The sequence below is a fragment of the Syngnathus typhle genome, linkage group LG11 (assembly GCF_033458585.1).
Source record: "Syngnathus typhle isolate RoL2023-S1 ecotype Sweden linkage group LG11, RoL_Styp_1.0, whole genome shotgun sequence".
Lineage (NCBI taxonomy): Eukaryota > Metazoa > Chordata > Actinopteri > Syngnathiformes > Syngnathidae > Syngnathus > Syngnathus typhle.
The window spans coordinates 13345607-13365805 of NC_083748.1; the positions used below are offsets into that span (position 1 = coordinate 13345607).

The 20199-nt window shown below is 43.2% G+C and overlaps 1 protein-coding gene and 1 long non-coding RNA gene across 2 annotated transcripts in view; one reads left to right on the forward strand and one right to left on the reverse strand.

The window, feature by feature from the left end:
* LOC133162487 (uncharacterized) overlaps nucleotides 1-13792 on the reverse strand; it is an 88392-nt gene extending 74600 nt beyond the window's left edge. The window contains exon 1 of the long non-coding RNA XR_009716231.1: nucleotides 13613-13792. This is a non-coding gene — a long non-coding RNA (uncharacterized LOC133162487). The remainder of the gene's footprint in view (nucleotides 1-13612) is intronic.
* LOC133162486 (metabotropic glutamate receptor 4-like) overlaps nucleotides 1-19664 on the forward strand; it is an 88145-nt gene extending 68481 nt beyond the window's left edge. The window contains exons 7-11 of the mRNA XM_061291697.1: nucleotides 599-799; nucleotides 8323-8459; nucleotides 10065-11000; nucleotides 16713-16959; nucleotides 18288-19664. Of these exons, the coding sequence (XP_061147681.1) occupies nucleotides 599-799; nucleotides 8323-8459; nucleotides 10065-11000; nucleotides 16713-16959; nucleotides 18288-18337 (1571 nt within the window). The 3' untranslated portion in view covers nucleotides 18338-19664. The remainder of the gene's footprint in view (nucleotides 1-598; nucleotides 800-8322; nucleotides 8460-10064; nucleotides 11001-16712; nucleotides 16960-18287) is intronic.
* Nucleotides 19665-20199: the final 535 nt, after the last annotated feature.

Here is a 20199-nt window from a genome sequence, read left to right on the forward strand (position 1 = left end):
AAGCAGGGTGGTGCGGAATTGTGCTGTCCAAACCACTCTGCTCCACTAAGTGACACAGCAACAAATGAAGTTGTTGAGTATAGGCCCAAGATATTGACTTCAACTATTGGCTCGGGTAGAAACACACATTTACCTGTAGCGAGGAAATAATGTTGATGTAAGGAAAGAAAGCTACGAATAAATACGGTACAGTGCTGAACACGTGTAAGATCAGCACAACTTATGCCATCACGTTCATGGCATTGTTATTTTTTATGTTTCTGGAATAGTGACGTAGAATTCTTACCTCTAATGCATTTTTGAAAGCTAAAATACAATAACGATTTTATCCATAACGTTTGTACTTACAGTTCGGGGGCACACTAGACAAAAAAGGGTGGGTACCACTGTCTTAGATAAGCAAAGTTGCCCTGGGGGAGGTATACATTCGACTAAAAGCCGCAGTATATCTCTAAAAACAACACGCGATGCTATTGATTTGTTATAAAATTTGAACTTTACCAAATTATGCCATAGGACGACTTGGCCCGGCATTAACAATATATAAAAAAACATTAAATAATGGAGGTGTGTTTATTAATTCACGCCCGTCTTGCAGATCAAGAGCGGATTGGGAAAGACTCCAACTATGAGCAGGAAGGCAAAGTGCAGTTTGTGATTGACGCTGTTTACTCCATGGCTCATGCGCTGCACAACATGCACCAGGAGCTGTGCCCGGGTAAGGTGGGTCTCTGCGCCAAGATGGAGCCCATCAATGGCACGCATCTGCTCAAGCATATACGGCGCCTCAACTTTAGAGGTAAGTTGCCATGCCACCTTTGCAACCTATGCCTAATACTAGGGTAACCAACATCTGGTCATTTGGTAGCAGCGTCTGCATTTGGATCTGTGTTTATATGACCCATCCCTCCATCCATCCATCCATCCATCCATCCATCCATCCATCCATCCATCCATCCATCCATCCATCCATCCATCCATCCCTGCATCCCTCCCTCCCTGCATCCCTCCCTCCCTGCATCCCTCCCTCCCTGCATCCCTCCCTCCCTGCATCCCTCCCTCCCTGCATCCCTCCCTCCCTGCATCCCTCCCTCCCTCCCTCCCTCCCTCCCTCCCTCCCTCCCTCCCTCCCTCCCTCCCTCCCTCCCTCCCTCCCTCCCTCCCTCCCTCCCTCCCTCCCTCCATCCATCCATCCATCCATGCATCCATCCATGCATCCATCCATGCATCCATCCATGCATCCCTCCATCCATCCATCCATCCCTCCCTCCATCCATCCATCCCTCCATCCATCAAAAATCTGCCATCCTCAGCTGACAACATAAGAAGCAGGGTAAACCCTGGACCCGTCCGTCACCAGCACAATTTAAAGGTCTCACTCCGAAAAGATCTTCGTATTTGGGGGATTTCCTCCATGTTAAAGCAAGAAGAAGTCATTTTTTAATAATACTATCTCACCCAAGGGGCTTAAGTGAGCATTAGCACATGCAGGCAAGACTTCCACTATTAAGAGTCAGCCTTAAGCGTTTTGCAATGCCACAATGATTTTAAATGTGTTTATGACATCACCCTCTATTATATAGATTCGATTTTGCATTCCCTCCTGCCTTCTCTCAGTCACGTCCACATACGTGACACGGACATTAATTGTTCATTTATTGCGCACAGAAAATCCCCACTGATTTACATTTAATTTTATTTAAAAAAAAACGCTGCGAAGCAATTGAAGACTATTATTATTTCACACTAACTCTAATCTGTGTGTGTGTGTGTGTGTGGGGGGGGGTGTTGCAGGGTTTGGGTCGATAAATTATTCATTTGAAGTCGTGCTCTCTGTGAGCTATCTTTTTCCTTTCGATTCTAATTAATATCTACTTGTCGCTTTGGCAGAATGTCAATTAAATGTTTAATCCATAACTGTGAAAGAGTTGCAAAACTATTGAAGCAAAGAGGAAAAGCCCCGGTACTTGGAAGTTATTTGAAAAGTCTGTTAATATACGTCACATTATCTTGGCTCTGGGCAACAAGCCTAGTTTAAACTACAGTGAGGAAGTGCAAAATGATTTTCAACCAATCTCGAGTCCTACAAATCAATTTTTGTACAAAAGACAAGATGTAGGTTTTGACAGACAGCTTTGTTATTTAAACTAAATCATATGATGAGTTTAGGTAAAACATCTTGAGAAATGTCTCGGTGACCAATAAAAGCGTCTCATGGCCCCTTTATCTGGCTAACCTGAATTCCCCGACATCTGCCGAGCAGACACGCTTGCCTAAAGGGACTCTTGACTTTCATTTGGCCCATTTTCACTTTTTTTTTTTTCCCATTTAGTGCTACAGATTAGAAAAGCATCGGAGAGCACTGAGAAAAAGTTACCCATCACCAAACGGGAAGATACCCTAAAGACCCAATTGCAATGTTATCTATAATAACACCGATATTTTGCAGCACGTACAGTGTGGAGCCTTTGAACTCCAAAGTTTGATTATATTTTCAGGGAAATTTGCCTCTAAAGTGATTTAATTCCTTATTTGATCGAGGAAAGTGAGAAAATATTTAAGGTGTGTGTCTGTTTGTTTATAAACCATAACAGGAAGACTTACCCAGAACTACAATAGGAGTGAACCAATTCCTTTTCAGAAAAGACAACTTTATTGATCCATCAAACCTTGAATGAATTTCTTTCAACAGTGTGCATGGAGGTTTCATCTCATCAGACATGTTGCCTCCAGGTTACATTTCAGCACACCCCGTACGATTGCATCAGCCCACAGCAAGATATGGAAACTGTCCAGATGTATAAAACAAGAGCTATTTGCTGGAGGGTGTGAATCCTATGATGACTGAATTTACACTAAGATGAGATATGAAACGTGCGGTAAAGGTGCATGGATGAAGAAACAGTAGGAATCTAGTTGTGTTTATTATTGTGTCACGTTTAAGGCTATGCGGTTAGGGGACGGGGAGGAATAGGCTTTGAAATTGGTCAGATCAGGATTAGATTGGGTTATCTTTAGGCTTGGAATTGTGGTAGGTCTTATCCTTATGTCAAAGTGGATCACATTTCTTTTTAGGATGATTCATTCTTTGGAGCGAGCCAGCAAGGATCTATTGTTACACATCATGCTGTGTTTGTCAGCAGTTTCGGTGGGTAGCCTCTAAAATTTAATGATGACGCCTACAAAGTATGGGCTTCTTGGGTTTCTCATGCGATGAGGATGCAATTTCAAAAAGCTCCTTAAAACGCGAGACACTCACAGGGAGTCGCCGGCGAAAAGGGAAAAAAAAACAAAAAAACACATTTATCTGCCATATCTCAGCACACTGTCTGGAGAGTGCACGCTAAGCTAGTTGATGACAGATAACCTTTTTGAAAAGCTGGAACATAATCTCCAGATAGTTCTCATAGTCTGCTAATATCTGTGTGATTCTTTTACGTTCTCTTCTATCACATTTTCCACACTGACAAATCTAGAGTCAGAGCCCCTTTTCTTTATCATGAATCAATTTCACAGCTCAGATTCAGCCCATTCAGCAGCAGTAGCCGACAAAGCACAAATACTCAACAACTCCACTTTGACTCTGCTTGGACTTGTTCTCACTTCCGTTGGTCAAGAGCAAAAAGCAGCTTCTCATCAGTCTTTTCTGTCTGTGCGGTCTCGTCACTTTTTCTTTCTTTTTTTTTTTTACCTCTCCTGCTTTTCCTTTTCCAATATCTGACTTTTCCCAAGATGTGAGCATTATGCAAGTCAAACTATACCTGCTGCAGTGCTGCTAATTTGGCAAATCCATTACGACATGCATTTTATAGATCAGTATTGGATCGTAAACATACTCCAAGGTTATTGCCCTATGAAGGGAAAAACGTGTTTGATCTCACGGGATATTGAGAATGGGCAACCAAGACATTTGCTGTTGTTTTTCCCCCAGCTTTTTCCATCACGGTGTGGCGGAGAAAGATATTTTTAGAAACAAGTGCTGACCTAGTCATATTGTATTCTTGTGGTATTATGTTTACAATTCAAATTACATCACCCTGCTCAAAATCTGTTCACTCGAGTACTTTGCAAACAGCAGCACGTATTATGATTTGTACTGTTCTATTCTATTCTATTCCAGACGTTCAATTCCCAATAATCCATCCGTTAAAGGGCATGATTGCAACACAATCGGTCGGCTGCAGACAAAATCGTAAAGCAACGGAACCGTTGAAATGCACGACACATTTCAAAAGTGTACTTGTGGTAAATTCTGCATGACTTTCCCATGCAGAGGTCATTAAGAATTAATGACCGATGTAGCAAGGAATCATGCATCCATTCGCCAAGGTGAAGAAAAAGAAAAACACATGTCGGCTTAATGAGTGCTAATTCTTAAGGTGTGCACCGCTACCGTGTTCATTAAATATTGCATATGATTACAAGCAGTTAATTAACCCCACTGGCCTGGAACAAGCATGCGGGCCATCAGTTCGCCTTTGCAACCTCAGGGCCCACATTGTCACATTAGAGTGCAGTTCAATTTTGTGGCGGCAGAGGAGGAGGAGGAGGAGGAGAAGGAGGCCACTGTGGAGCTCATTATGCCAGCAGACTGTTTAGACAAGCAGTTTGTGCCACATGACAGGCCTCATTTCTTATCTGCAGCTCAAACATTGGCCAGACTGGCCTAGATCTCCGCCCTAATGAAGAAGACCTACCATGGACGCAGGGAAGACAACAGAAACCGCAGGTCGCCTTCTCCACTCGGCCATTTCATTTCATTACCCAAGCACCTGAATCTGCGTCTTTTTGTCTTCTCCATTTTGCTCACCACTTGGGAGGTGTGATGTGCTGTGCCAGCACATGATGCCATCTGTGTGACAGGTTCACTACAGCTCTGTTAGTATCATGTGACCCCCCCCACCCCTAAAAATGGGGTGTCATAGTTACTGTAGAGATTTTCCCAATTCCTCCTCAGAGTGGCGACAAGTGGGGCCCCTGCCGACCAAACAAGGAGGCAGTGTGACAGTGTGTTTACAAATTGACTACCAAGCCACCAAACAGCTTATCTCTTCAGTTTTTTTTAGCTGTGCTCTGGAGGGTATTAATCTACAGTGTATTATTCTCGTGAGTTCTGAGCAACAGAAGTAGGACGCTAGCGAGAAGGTTTTGTGACAGTCTGCGTTGTAGTCAGGGTACGTTGTTTAACACGACAAATCCAGACGTTACTACTCTTCAGACTCAATGATAGCCATGCGCAAAGACCTGGTCTGCTTGATTGAGATCCAAGGAACTGTTTGAATCCATTTCGAGGGTACTAGCCCTCAGGTCTGGGGAAAAACGGTATCAGAAAAGGTCATAGGCTTTGAATCAATCAGTCACCTTAGCCTCGTTGATATTTAAAGTTTAGCGTCCGCAAATCACTAATCTTGTGTTTAACTAGCCAATTTACAGATTACTTTTGACTCGCCTACTAGCTACTGTCGCTCATCTATACTACCTTGCCGAACAGTGATATATCTAGCCTACAAGGTGATAGTCTGGACTCCATATTTCTGTACAGGTCAGAGTACCAAAAAAAAGCTGTACGTGGTTAGCCTGGATAGCATCGGTTATTCTGATCGCTCCTAGACTTAAAATATTCAATATTTTTGAAATAGTGTCAGAAATTGGTGCTTGGTATTGTGGTCATTGCCTCCTGAAACGTATCCATTTGGAATCCTTTAAACCACAGACTTTGGTATTGAATGTCAGCGGTGCATAAACATGTTTGTTACGAGTACCATTGTTCCCGCCAGCATTGCTGATGTGCAGAGGTCCTGTGGAGCTCACCATGGTTTTGTTCAGTTTGCCACTTGAGCCAAAATTGCTCCTTGGTGAGTCTCTGCAGGTGCCTAGCGAAATCTGAATTGACAAATGTTTATTCATGTTTGATTGTGAAGTGGTCATTGAGTGGCAACTGAAAGGGATGCCAGGATACTGCTGGCACGCATAAATTATAGTGACAAAGATAGAGGATGAGATCTATTTGAAATTTGGTGCCAGGTGCTGATCAAGTCATTCATTTTTGGTTAAAGAAGCCATTTGGGGTCATTCCAGAGATTGTCCCACAAAGCAATTTAGTATCCCAAGTATTATGGACAGAAGTGTGATGAAAAATCAGAGAGCATTTCTGCCGACACCATCTAATGTTGATACAGCATGGTATCGATGTCGATCACTGTGAACACCAACTGGGTGTGGGGGAAACCCCTCCCCCCCAAAACAGGAAAACCTTAAGAACAGTGACCAACAGAAAACTGGGTAGACGGGACAAAGGCCTGAAATTGAACAGGGCGTCATTCAGATGGGTTTGAACAGCCAATTTGTAGCAATTCCAAGGCTCCTACTTTTGAAGAATACCCAATTTACCAAAATAAATCCCAACTAAAAGCAGGTGGGCAATTCCAAATTGTGAAGTGTTTCTGCCTATCTAAAATTAGCACAACATGGCATCACAGTTTTCTGATCACTTCATTCACTGTTATGGAGGGAAAAGGGGGTCTAGTCATTGCTGCGTGCAGATTCCATTTCCTCATGGGAAAAATTGTCTCACAATTCAACAGTCTCCAATATTGAGTTACAGCCACCCTTACACAAGACTTGAAAGTTAAAACGAACGATACCGACATTGAGATTGACAGTGTCAATGTGCTCGTTAATGCACAGTGCTTCCCCTCTTTTGGGACACTGTAATCCTCTCATGTTTTGTGACGGCATTGATACCAGGGTGGGCCCAACTAAAGCTCTAATCTACAACTGGATGAGTCATCCCAGCTGTGGATCAAAACTCTGGCGATGAAACAAAGAAAAACGACTACAGCAGAACGACCACGCGCACCCTTTTCATTACGGACGCGTGGGAGGCTTCCAAAGAAAGAAACCATCCCTGGTTTGGAGACAAAAGCTCCAAAACAAGGGAGATGCTTTTTTTCATCAGGTTTGTGAATGTTGACAGCAGAAGCAATTGGATACAAAGTCCCTCCGCTGTGCCTCTCAGGACGGCTCTCTATGTTCTACCTTGATTAAGCGCTTCACCGAGTCGGCAGTGAGGCTCATCAAACTGCTGTATGGCAAAGATGAGGCCTGTCTTTTTAGTGACACATCATTACAGCGTGTCTTCAAACAGCGCACAGTTATCACGGTGATGAAGCAGAAGACACAAAGTCAAAGCTAATCGTTGTTAGCGTTCCTGCTCCATCTTACGGTCTTTATTGCTCTAGTCAGGTCCAGTAGGTGTCGGTAGTCAAGGGCGCGTTATCATTTTAGTCTTAATTCTCATGTTTAAAGACACGTTCAAAAATTCATCTCTCATGACTGTCTCTTTCCAACAACAATCAAACCAATTAAGCCGTAGTGGTCATTTCAATATCAATGTTATGTGGTTAATGGATTTGTACCAGATACAACTATTCAATGCTGCTCTCATTCTTTGAGATGGACCATTCATTGAGAGTGTGAAAATCTATTTGGATTTCTTAATTTGCTTATTGTGCAAGCTTTTGGAGGCAGCCAGTTGCTCCTCAGATTCTTCTGATCGCCACACTCTTCACCAGCTCCAGGGAAGAACCACTATGATAAGCTGTTATGTTTGAACCAATGTTAAGAGTATTTGCCGTATCAGCTCTGCTACGTCTGTCAGCCAATACAAACCATTTCTAAGGGGACTGCAATATCCAATAAAAGTCTCATCTCCACAGCTGCCTCAGTCTCATCCTCGCCTGTCGCAATTCCCTGTCACTCCCTTTCACGGCGGTACGAGTCATGCAGTGAGATAACATCCATCCCCGCATTTAATCCCCCCGTGAGCTTCTTGTGATGATGGCAGCCAATCGCTTCTCTAATCAGTATAAACAGATGTGGATAAGGACCAAGTTCGCCCTGAGCGAATGCCTGAAATTTCTGGACTTATTTGGACATACCACCCGCTCCAAATCTGTCGAAGAATTTAAGCAGTTGAACCATTTGTCACTCTATTTAAGCGCACATAAAGTCAATTAATGCTTACATATGTTTACCAAGCCTTTGGCACGGTGTATTAAAATCAAGCAATAATGATGTGTTGGGAAATGGGAGTATTTCGGGAGGACTCCATTAGTAAACGGATTCTTACTATTATCTAAAAACCTTGTGTGCCTTCAACCCTACTGACAACCTTTGAAGGATCCTTAAGCAAAAGGTCTATGAGCGACATCTATCTGAGAAGCTATTCTGACATTCTGGAAGAAAAAAAAAATCTAAGCAGAGCCTGTCCAACCACTAATTGCAAATCCTAAATTCTTCTGATTGTTTCCCCAACCCCAGGCATCGCAGGAAACCCAGTGCTCTTCAACGAGAATGGAGACGCCCCCGGGCGCTACGAGATCTACCAGTACCAGATCCGAAACTTCACGGCGGAATACAAAATCATTGGCCACTGGACAGATCAACTCCATCTCAACGTGCGTGACATAAAATGGGTTAAGAGTTTCTGTCTCTGCTAGTTGGCTGATTATCCGCAAATCATTTGATGGGTGCCGTCTTCTGTATCCTGAGGGCCTCCTTGAATGATTAACTGGACAGAGCGTGATGAAAAGATGACAGACACATTTAATACCATCTGTGCCCAGCGGCGTCATTGACTTCTAAAACACAACAGTGTGGGCTCAGCAGGCTCTGATGAAGTGACGGTCTTGTAACAGTAAATGGCATAAAAGGAACAAAACAAATTATGTTTTGAGAATATGAAGAAGGAGAAAGCCTAGGGCGGTCAAAAAGACATTCAAGTTGAAACACACCAAGCAGCTTGACAGGCAAGCTTTTGTCTTCTGTATTTCTTAAGACAAACTGCTGCTGACTTCATTTGAGGCGAGCGCACCCATTCGAACAGTCGAGCTAGCTTTATTTCATTAGCGTGCTTCGTCTTTTAATTACATAAATGCCCCTTTACACGAGACTGGCAACTTTTCAAAGAGCGGCAACAGTTGGATTAAAAGTGAAATCATTAGGGACAAGCTGACTTGTTTGGAATGTCCAATTGAAATGATCTCCACCCATACTCACAAGAGCAACCCGTAGGGGTAACACTTCATGTATTTATGTTTTTCATTATGACACTGTTAGGTAAAATACATAAAATGCAATTGCCTCATGCTACTGCACACACGATTAGCTAAACAAACAGCCTCTGGTTAGTGATAGTGATCTAATGGTGTTGCGCCAGAAGAAAAAACACTGAATTTGTCTTGATGCGAATTTATTATGTGGACAAACACTATTTGGAACTTTGTGATATAAGGCAGAACTAAGTACCTTGGAAGAATTTTACTTCTGAGTTGAATCCTCCGCTGAATTCTTAGTAAAGTTTCCTCACTCGCTCTCCTGGAAACGGAATCAACTGCCATCGGGACATCAAGACAGCTACTTCAGCACCGTTTAAACCATCCAACTGAAAGTGAATCTTTCAATCCATTTTGGAGCTCATATTACTCCACTCTAAATATTTTCAGTCCATCTTTGAGCTCATATTACTCCACTCTAAATATCTTCAATACTGCCAATGTGCAACAAACCCAAGACAATCTTTTTTCATCAACTTTTTTTCATTCACTGGTTTCACACTGCTTGACGAAGCAGACTTTTTCCCAGAAGAATGATAAGAACGCTCCAGACACGGAATAAGGCAGTCAAGTTGACCCAGCTTGTATTGCAGACATGAAGGCAGCTTTGTAAAATTTAATAACTGAAAGACACGATGGGGTGAGAAGTCAGAGAGGATTCACAAATCTCCTGCCTTTGGGGGTGGTATGAAAGGGACAAGCAGCTGGGCACTGAATTTCAACGCCCTAACCTCGGACAGGATTGTGAATTAAAGCAGATTATCCCTGGTTTGAGATCTGATCTGATGGAAGTTCAAATTTGGTCTGAATACTTCAGGAGTTAGCATGAGCGCCGTAAAAGAGACGAACGAGATCTAGTTGAGAAGTTAAGCATCAACAGGCCGGAGTAAACTATTAGACTTATTACGTAAAATACGCTGAAGTCTGTTTCCTGTGCCTTCCTTCTAGGTTCGTTCAATGCAGTGGCCCGGGGCCGTTCGTCAGATTCCGTCGTCAATCTGCAGTCAGGCATGTCGTGCGGGCGAGCGCAAGAAGATTGTGAAGGGCATCCAGTGTTGCTGGCACTGTGAGCGCTGCGACGGCTACCAGTACCAGGCGGACACGTTCACCTGCAAAATGTGCCGATTCGATTCGCGGCCCAACGAGAACCACACGGGTTGCGTTCCCATCCCAATCGTCAAGCTGGAGTGGAGCTCTCCCTGGTCGGTGATCCCCGTGCTCATAGCAGTGGCGGGCATCATGGCCACCCTCTTCGTCGTGGTCACTTTTGTCCGGTACAATGACACGCCCATTGTGAAGGCATCGGGAAGGGAGCTCAGCTATGTGCTGCTTACCGGCATCTTCCTGTGTTACGCTACCACCTTCTTGATGATTTCCACCCCCGACGTGGGGATCTGCTCCCTGCGGAGAATCTTTTTGGGCCTGGGCATGAGCATCAGCTACGCCGCCCTGCTCACCAAAACCAACCGCATCTATCGCATCTTTGATCAAGGCACCATGTCATTGAGCGCCCCCCGGTTCATCTCTCCGGCTTCGCAGCTTATCATCACCTTCACGCTGGCGTCGGTGCAGCTACTCGGCGTGTGCATCTGGTTTGGTGTGGATCCCTCCAAGGCCATCATCGATTACGAGGATCAGAGGACGTCGAATCCAGCAATGGCCCGCGGCGTGCTCAAGTGCGATATCTCCGACCTGTCCCTCATCTGTTTGCTGGGTTACAGCATGCTGCTCATGGTCACCTGTACCGTGTACGCCATTAAGACTCGAGGGGTGCCAGAGACCTTCAACGAGGCCAAGCCCATTGGTTTTACCATGTACACCACGTGCATTATCTGGCTGGCATTCATCCCCATCTTCTTTGGGACCTCACAGTCCACAGAAAAGGTAAGAATACCATTTTTTAGATTCATCTGTTTGACTCTGAATCGAGGCTGGCCTAAATGCAGTCGAGCTGACTGACCGAGCTGCAAAACGCTTAGTATGCAAATGCACAGTGACGGGCTTGAATCTGGTATGCCATTTAATATTTCTAGTACGCATCAGCATCTGTCAACCCGCTAATGTGCACGCCGGTTATGCACATGGAGATAAGCAAGTTTTGGTATTACATTGGACTAAGGCACTTGGACCGTGAGTGTAAATCCAGATAAGATTCCCTACTTTCTCATTAGCATACATACATAACAACATAAATCAATTAAAGCATCTCGAGGTAAGCGTGCGAATAGTAGTATTACGACCTCGTTTGACCTCTCGCCCCGCACACGAGAGAGAAGCTCTGTGTACAGTGTACACACTCCTAGTCAAATCATTGCTTCTGACCTCAGAACCATAAACAAATTGATCAAATTTAGCGAGGCCTCGAGATGAGCTGCAGGTCAAGAGGGATGCAAGAGCGACAGATGATCTGGGAATGAAGCCAAAAGGGGCTCAACAATAAAATTGTGTGCATCCAATTGAAAGGGGCCTTTTTTTGTGGGAGGGGAGGGGGCTGGCTTCGTGCGCTAACACCGTAGGAAAGCCTCACACTGGCACGGACGCTATCAGGAGAACCAGCATGGCGTCAGACAGATGCAATTAAATGAATACTCACCTCCTCCTCTTGGAGATTAAACAAACCACTACATCATAAAACCGAAAAAGAGCCAGTGTGTGGGGCGGATATATCTTTTGGCTTTGCGCTCTCAGACCCAGAATAATTTCAATTGTGTACAGCAGTGCAGAAAATCTGCATACGCCTGCAGTCGACTAAATTCCATTAATAATGCAGCGTGTGACCGGCAGCACAATGTCTTGTTTTCATACGCTGGCTGTGAATCTGCATAACAGCTTGTTCGCACACCCACCTGCAGTTAATGCGTTTAAAAAGTGACCTCTCGTACCCTATTCGCCCGCTTTTATGTTGGTGCTCATCAAACATAGTCGTGCGCCTAAAACCAAAGTGAAATGGAAAGAAGAAAAAACAAATGGTTTACCCCCCAGTGATTAGCACAACCTTTTATTTCATTTATTCCATCTGTTTCCTTGCTTCTAAAGATTTATCACAAGCGGATTAAGCATCCATTAGCTCGGTTTTTTTTCGTGTTTAAAAGTGAAAAACTTTCTTCAATAACTCAAAGCGGTTTAATTTACAGGGATGTTTGCACATGCTTTAAAAACTATCAAGGTTTTGATTCACTTCGAAAATATGACAATTCTTAGATGGACTTTTCAAAACTCCTAGCAACTCAGCAAACGTATTACATTATTTACTTTGGAAAACTTTTTTTATATTATATTTATCATTTATCTGCACCTACTATAAAAATGTTGCTCACTTTTTATGTCAGGGGAAAAAAGAGGCCCACAGCTAGTTTACAGTGTCCAAAAGTCAGCGAGAACAGGCTTTACCTATTTATCTTTTGAGAAAGAAAAATAGGTAAAGCCTTTCTTTCTTACAACATGGCTTATCAGCAAAACAGCAAGGTGTGTGTGGTCATGTTTTGTGAGTGTGAGGTCTAACACTTAGGGCCTGCAAATGTGTGATTCTACCTCCTTTCTCTTGCCCCTCCCGGCATTAATCGCTCATTAGCATGTTCAAGAACTTATCTGGAAAGTAGTGGCACTTTATTCACTTAAAAGCATCTTTTATGGCCCTAAGCGATGCTAAAGCAGGACAATTAAACTATAGCTTAAAACTCCTTTTATTTGATTGCAACAGGTAACTAAAATGGTTTGAGTCAGGTGAAAAACACAGGCGTATTGTTGATTGGACCCTTAAGGGAACATTTTGGGCTAGTCATTTTCAAGCAATTAAACTGTGTTAAATGAATCATTGTGTATTCATTTTTAAAATAGAAAAAATATTTAATTAGCTACAAATGGCAAAGCTACATAAAATCTGAAACCTTTGTTTTGGGAGACAATTTAAGCAGAAAATCATTTGGAGCAAAAACATTTTGCCTTTCAAAGATTGAGTATACTTGTTTTCTTAACCTGTGAAAAGCACGAGTCAGTATCGTTGCCAAATCTACTCTATACTGGCTTTCCATTTCCGCGTCCCCCCATTCAAAGCATGCAGCACAATATCACACCGTAATATATATTCTGACAGAGTGCCTCACCCCTGAAACAGTAACTGTGGTGCTTAATATGTGTATGTAAAAGGGAAGTGGGTTCTGGTTAGTGACAAATGAGCGAGGATATTTAAAGGACATCTTAAGCGTTTTATAGTGACATAAAAAAACAAGATGGTTCTTATTTGGGGGGGGGGGGGGGGTTTGATTACCCCACGTCAAAGCAAACACGTTCATAACGGTGAAGCATGACAGGCCCTGTAAAGAACCGCACATACATTGACACATCTCGCAGAGCAATTAAACGCTTCGCTTCCTTCTGCCAGAGTCGCGCTCTTCACTTGAGAGTACGTTCAACCGGACCTTCTCCATTATTCAAGGCGTGACATCTGTTCCTGGCCGTAAGCCTTTTTTACAATAGCTTCCACGACGTCTGCTTACCTTGAGAGCGACGGCCTAAATCGGTAGTTGACGTACGAGGGAGGAGGAGCCACGGAATAAAAGCTGCGGATAGAAGGCCTGAGCACGATGGGCTCCAATGCCACACAAAGAGGTTCTGCCGCTGGCATCAAAGGACTGACGTATTGGAACACTGTTTATTGAAGAAGGCTTGACGAAGTCCACTGTGAGAAAAATAAAGGTTGTGGGGCATGAGTGAAAGTCCATATGAACATAAAAAGCAGCAAAAACAGTCAGCAATATTTGTAAAGATAATAATTGACAGCCCAGAATATTGGAGGGAATCGACCCAACCCAAATTGGGTTGTTTTAAACCCAACTTTTAAATGTCTGTCTTCCTGTCCCTCACACTGCCATACATGGCATTATTCACAGTACTGTCCCAGCGGCCCACTCAGGCGTAATGATGAATGATGCGGGTAAGCGGGGAGAGCCGAGCGTCATCTTGAGGATTTTTTTTGCGCTCATTAGCCCCCCGGCACGGGAATAGCCCCCCTCCCTTCCCAAGAAGACCTTGGGCGTCAGGCTGCCAACCCCCCACGAGTGCGCCAGTCAAGGGTGAACAGGCCGTTAAACTAATCAAGGCTAAAGGACTGTGATCTTCACAAACAACGGTGTGCAAGATCTATTATGGAGTCCCTCGAGGCTTCCGTTTGTTTATTAGCTTAATGAGAGCGCCAGTGCGGAGTACGTTCAACACCGCACCCCCGTCCGCCTCACGCTGCGAAAAAACTCGCTGGGACGGCTTTTGAGCTAGTCTCTGGGGTTGTTGGTTAAAATAGCATCTGTTTACAATTCTCAACCCTCAAATTTAGCCCATATTAGCGGCTTTCATTTTTTTTTTCTTGTTCACATTGTGATGAGGCACTCTGAAGACACTAATGAGCGAATTTCACACAAGCAGGGGATTGGCCTCCTGTTGTTTACTTTTCCCATCATTTGAGTGGTGATGTGTTGCTTAAAGTTTGTTATTATCTGGGAAGAAATATGCAATTGTTCCTTAATGTTCTCTAATCATCTTCCAGGGAAGGAAAATACATTCATTGCTAGCATTTGATGGAATTGGAGACTAGTAGCAAAATGGAGTTAACTCCATCAACAAATGAACATGAATTGGATGTCCATTATAACTCCATTATAATCCACCAGGGTGGATTATAGTGTTTTACATTTCATCCTGATATTTGGTTTCTAGCGAGAATTAAACAAATACTAGCAATCCCATAGAACGACGTCATCGCATTTTTTATGACAATTAGGTGGATGATTTTAATTCATCCAAAGTAGGCAGTTATTTTTGTATTCAAGTCTGTGTCCTACCTCTCACAATTAAGTTTCATACCCTAGCTTGCTCTACATGCAAATATGTACGTGCATTATTAATGGTGTTTACAAGGAAGTCCGCAGGCAACAATGTGGCGTAACCCCGAGAAGCTCGTGGGAAACCTTAATGGATGTGACCAAAATACATTGGCATTGCTAATCAATATGGTCTTTATTACAGCAAACATATGCAAAGCAGTAAAAATCCCTAATACTTTGGAAGAAGTTTAAAAATTGAGCAGTCGGCTCTTCAGACATCATTCAAATCAACATCTGACAAAATTAAAAGCCGTCACTGCACTGTCATGACGACAGCCAATTAATTTGGTTTGATAAACCGAGTGCTGGGAACTGACAAAATGAGATACTTGAGTTGATGACTGACAATAAAGGATGTCATTAATTGATAATTAGATATGCATGCATGCACACGTCATTAACCTGTGTATGCACTTTTTATCAAATTTGTTTTGTATTGTAACCTATGCATTTTTTTTCTAGTTTTGACTGTGTTTATGGGACTAACAGCTTGAGTTCAACAGTATGAGTCCCTAAGGCACCAGTAAAGAGGTCCACGGCCATCCCTGTGCACATCTGTCAAGGGAAAAGCGCAGCTGCTTCTCCGCTGTCCATACATACAGCCACGCTCCACTTCACCACCGTCCCACCGTGCATTTACACATACTACTGCAGCGACGCGATGGATACTCGGTCGCAAGATTGGCTCATAATAAGAAAACATTAAAGCCGAGCTCACGTGGGGGTTTAAATGTTACGGGGCTTTGATGAAGGAGTTAGAGGGCGGGGAATGGGGGGGGAGGTATCTCAGCGGGAGATGAAAATGCACCCAGTGAGGAGGAAGAGCTCCAACTTTAAAGGCAAAATATGATCAAATATTTAAACATCATGGTACAAAGCATATACATGCACTCGTGGCTTTCAATAAGCATATAAGTACTTGGAATATTTGAATTGGATAGCAATTAAAATAGGCTTATTTGTTTTTATGCTATACTAGATACCGTAATTTTCGGACTATAAATCGCACCGGAGTATAAGTCGCACCAGCCATAAAATGCCCAAAAAAGTGAAAAAAAACATATATATGTATATAAGTCGCTCCTGAGTATAAGTCGCACCCCCACCCAAACTATGAAAAAAAACGCGACTTGTAGTCCGAAAATTACGGTATATATATCTTAAAAAAACAAATATATCAAACACATCAGTTGCTTCAGAGCAACTGTGAATGTCCTCGGGTGGCCCAGCCAGTGACCCGACTACTTGAATGTGATTGAACACGAGAGATGTGAAAATGGCTGTGCCCCCACGCTCCCCACGCAATGTGGTTGAGCTTTAGAGGTGCTGCACAGAGAAACAGGCAAAAGTCCCCAAAGGGAGGTGCTCCAACATCTTTAAAAAGGCTGCAACCAAAGGTGTGTTTACAAAGTATTGCACAAAGCCTGTGAATATGTTCATACAATGATTTCTTGTTTTTAATGTAAGAATCACATGAGCCAAGTGATGTACTGTATTTGTGTAAAACTGAGACAAATGGGCTGTGTGGTTTGTGTGTCGATCCATCGTGGTCGAAACCATTCCAACAACAGCTTGGCCGACAAACGGGTCATTGGACGCACTAATGAGAATCCAACACAACAGCTGTCACATGCAGCATGCAGGCCACTTGGCCCCCGGAAACATTCCCAACACGCAAGCGAAAGAAGGTAAAGGGCTAATGCGTGATTCTTTATTGCAGATGTACATCCAAACGACCACGCTGACCATCTCGGTGAGCCTGAGCGCCTCTGTGTCCCTGGGCCTGCTCTACATGCCCAAGGTCTACGTGGTACTCTTCCACCCCGAGCAGAACGTGCCCAAACGAACACGTAGCCTCAAAGCCGTGGTCACCGCCGCCACCATGTCCAATAAGTTCAACCCCAAGGCCGGACTCAGGCCTAACGGCGAGGCCAAGACGGAGCTGTGCGAAAGCCTGGAAACACAAAGTAAGTGTTTGTTTTGTCCTTGAGAATGTGAATCAGATTGATGCACAAATTGGAGGGAAGGGAGTTATTTAATACTTGAGCGATTCCGCTAAACTCCCACTATTGTTAATTCAGTCCGCTTTGGGTATTGTTTCCAAGTCATCGCAAGGACGGATTACGATTGCTAACACCCACCCGTGTTCTATATTGGACTACAAATGCACAATCTTGTTAGAGTAAAGCCCCCCTATTTGTGGGGGATTGGCACCAAGCATTTTTGTGAATCGTGTAAAACCGTCTTATAACTCAAAGTTTAAATTTTAAAAAATGCATCCCAAGGTTTTTCCTGTATATGCACATGCGATGAGGGCTCTCTAGAGTTTGCATGAATAACTCTGTATTGGTATCAACCACTGTATCGGTATCATAGAATTAAAAAAAATTGAATAAAAAATTGAACATCACCAATGTTCACATGTCAAAGGAGAGTGTCACGTTTGCTCCAATTTGATGGGTAGCTGGGCTTTTTGCTCCAATAAGCGGCGCAAAGCCTCACAAGGCCAACTGATGGCCAGAAGCAATTTATCCCGATGGGATTGCTGTTGCGTGGGGCTGCCCGGCTATTTGAATAAGCGCCATTCGTCATTGTCATCGGCGGTGTGGATTTACGACTTGATAAAATTGAAAAATTCTTGTCGGCGCCGTTTGGCTCGTGCCAAGTACCTGCAAATATGTGCAGTGTAGGGATTTATTGGCGCCACCTCAGCGGATCGGCTCACACCGTCAGGGGAGAAGAGCTTGAAGGAAATGGTGGTGGAAGGGGTATTCATTTTTATTTTTATTTTTTTACAGAATCAACTGCGGGGTGCGAGTGGAGTGGGATAAACACACAGTGTCATTTGGGCTAAATTTGAGCATGTTCAATTCTTTGAGATCAAAGTCAGTAGAGGCCCCATTACTTTATGTCTTTACAGGATTATCCAGAGTGATTATCCTGTGGTTGGGGATTCCTAAAACTGCTTTTTTTGTCTTCCCAATCTGCTCAGGAAACGATCAAAGGCAGCACTCGTAAATATTAAACTTGTTGAATAATGGTCATTGTTAATCCCGAGCTACAGAGAGATTTGAAAATGCATACACGAATCTCAAGCATCAGAAATGCAATAAACCTATTTCCAATGGGAAAACTTTACATCATTGTATTTAAAATAAAATGTCTTCATTGTAAATGTAAAAATCGGTAAAGATGCCAAAACTTGGTATGTGTGATCAGAACCATATGTTGTCTTGAAATGATTGTCCATAAAAGGTGGAAAACAGCAGCCTGATGTTTCCTTACTCTTCTTCAGGTTTCTCAACAAAGCAGACGTACATCAGCTACAGCAACCACGCCATCTAACGGACACTTCAAAGTCAAGATCAAATCAGCATCTTTCAAATTCTGGATTTCCACCTGATGGGCTTGTCAGGAGTGTCATTTTCACACGGATGGAAATGGCGGGAGCGTGTTTTTTTCCAAACACGTTGACTGCAGGGAAGCACTTGTGCCGCCGGAACAATTGTGAGGTATCATCTTGTGTTGTAAAATAAACAAATAAATAAATAAAACTACTGCATGAGATCTACCTGGAGACTGAAAGATGGAAGTTTATCCTTTGATTCATCGCAGAAGTGAGTGACTCATGCGGAACTTAAAATGTGTTCGGGTGTTGTCGGTGTCGTCTGCCAACTGCCATCAGAATCATCCGCCATGGGATAATCGATGCCAAAAAGGTAACAACAACAACGAAAAATGCTTATTCCCGCTGTGATTATTCCAGTCTAAAATCATCATCCATTGGCCAAATCTGCATTAAGACTCCCCTCGTTCATTTGCTGAGTTCTATTGAACCAAGTGTGTTGTGCATGAGTTTTAACATCATGTGTTGTGTTGTCGCTGTATATTGGGAATGCGTTTGAACTCGCTCGTTACACTCATTTGGGGCTCTCTTCAAAATGGTCTCATCTACTTATCAAGCAGCTCTCCTCGACATCCCCGCTGCCATCATGCCCTCCTTATACGTGCTCGATTCAACAAGAGAGCTCTTTCTGGAAGGAGTTGCGCTCTCCCCGCCTCCCCGACCTCCATCATAACTCCCAGCCAGCAGCCATTTCCCTCAGAGGGTAAAATAACATCGCTGTACAGATCCATTAAGAGGAGGAATTAAGATGAAGTATGTCCTTGAGAGCAACGTGACATACACCCCTGAAAGTAATATCCATATATGCCTAATGGGAAACCATACTTGGAAAATTCATCACAAAAGTCAACGGGCCTCAACGGGCCTCAACGGGCATTCTGGTGATAAAGAAGAAAGAGGAAGTTGTCTATATGGTTTTTTTTTTGTTTTTGTTTCCAATGAACAGATGAGCATAAAAGCCAAGTGTTTTGAGGGAGCCATCTTGTGAGTGTGGTGTTGTTGGGGTTGTCATTTGTGTGTCGCTTTTTCAGGCCTCGCTCGCTCCACGTTTGTTTCGGAGGAACTCGGTTCAATGTGATTAAATAGATTGGTGATGTCTGCTTTCTGTTCCCACAACATATAAAAAAAACAAAAAACAAAACATGTATAAAAAAGATATAGTGCCTGGCCTATCTGATTATGTAAAAATTCTCGTGATTGAAGCATGTTTTTGTTTTTTTTTTTATACCAAAATTGATTTCTATTAAAATGTTTTCAAACTCTCGAGTACTACCATTTCTTTTTGCTGGTTATGATCATTTGATTCAATTTGTAAGTTGAGACTTTTAAAGTCAATGTCAAGGACCAGTGCCTGAAATTTTGGTTCGAAGGAGCCAGTGAATTCCAGAAAGAAGAAAATCAGGAACAAAAATGAGGGAGATGACGTGTTGATTTACGAAAAAGTTCTAGCAAGAGTCGATTTATGGCTCATGCAGCTTTGATTTCCTATTGACTTTTCTTGAATAGAGAAAGTCAACGTTGGCACATCCACTACTTTTGGATTGGAGACATTCATACACCCATCATTTTCAGATAAAAGGGCGAAAAGGGCTCTTCTTGCCCTAATGGTACGTTGCCACTATTGCAGTGACCATAGTGCGTAAACGCCAATGAATCACCGGAAGGAAACACGAAATCACTCAAACTCAAAAGTTGGTGTGCAGATGAATAATGCACAAAAAATACCTTCATCTTTACTACAGTAACAGTAGCAATTTGGGTTAGTCTGAATGTCACCCAAATACAATTCCCAACTCTCCGG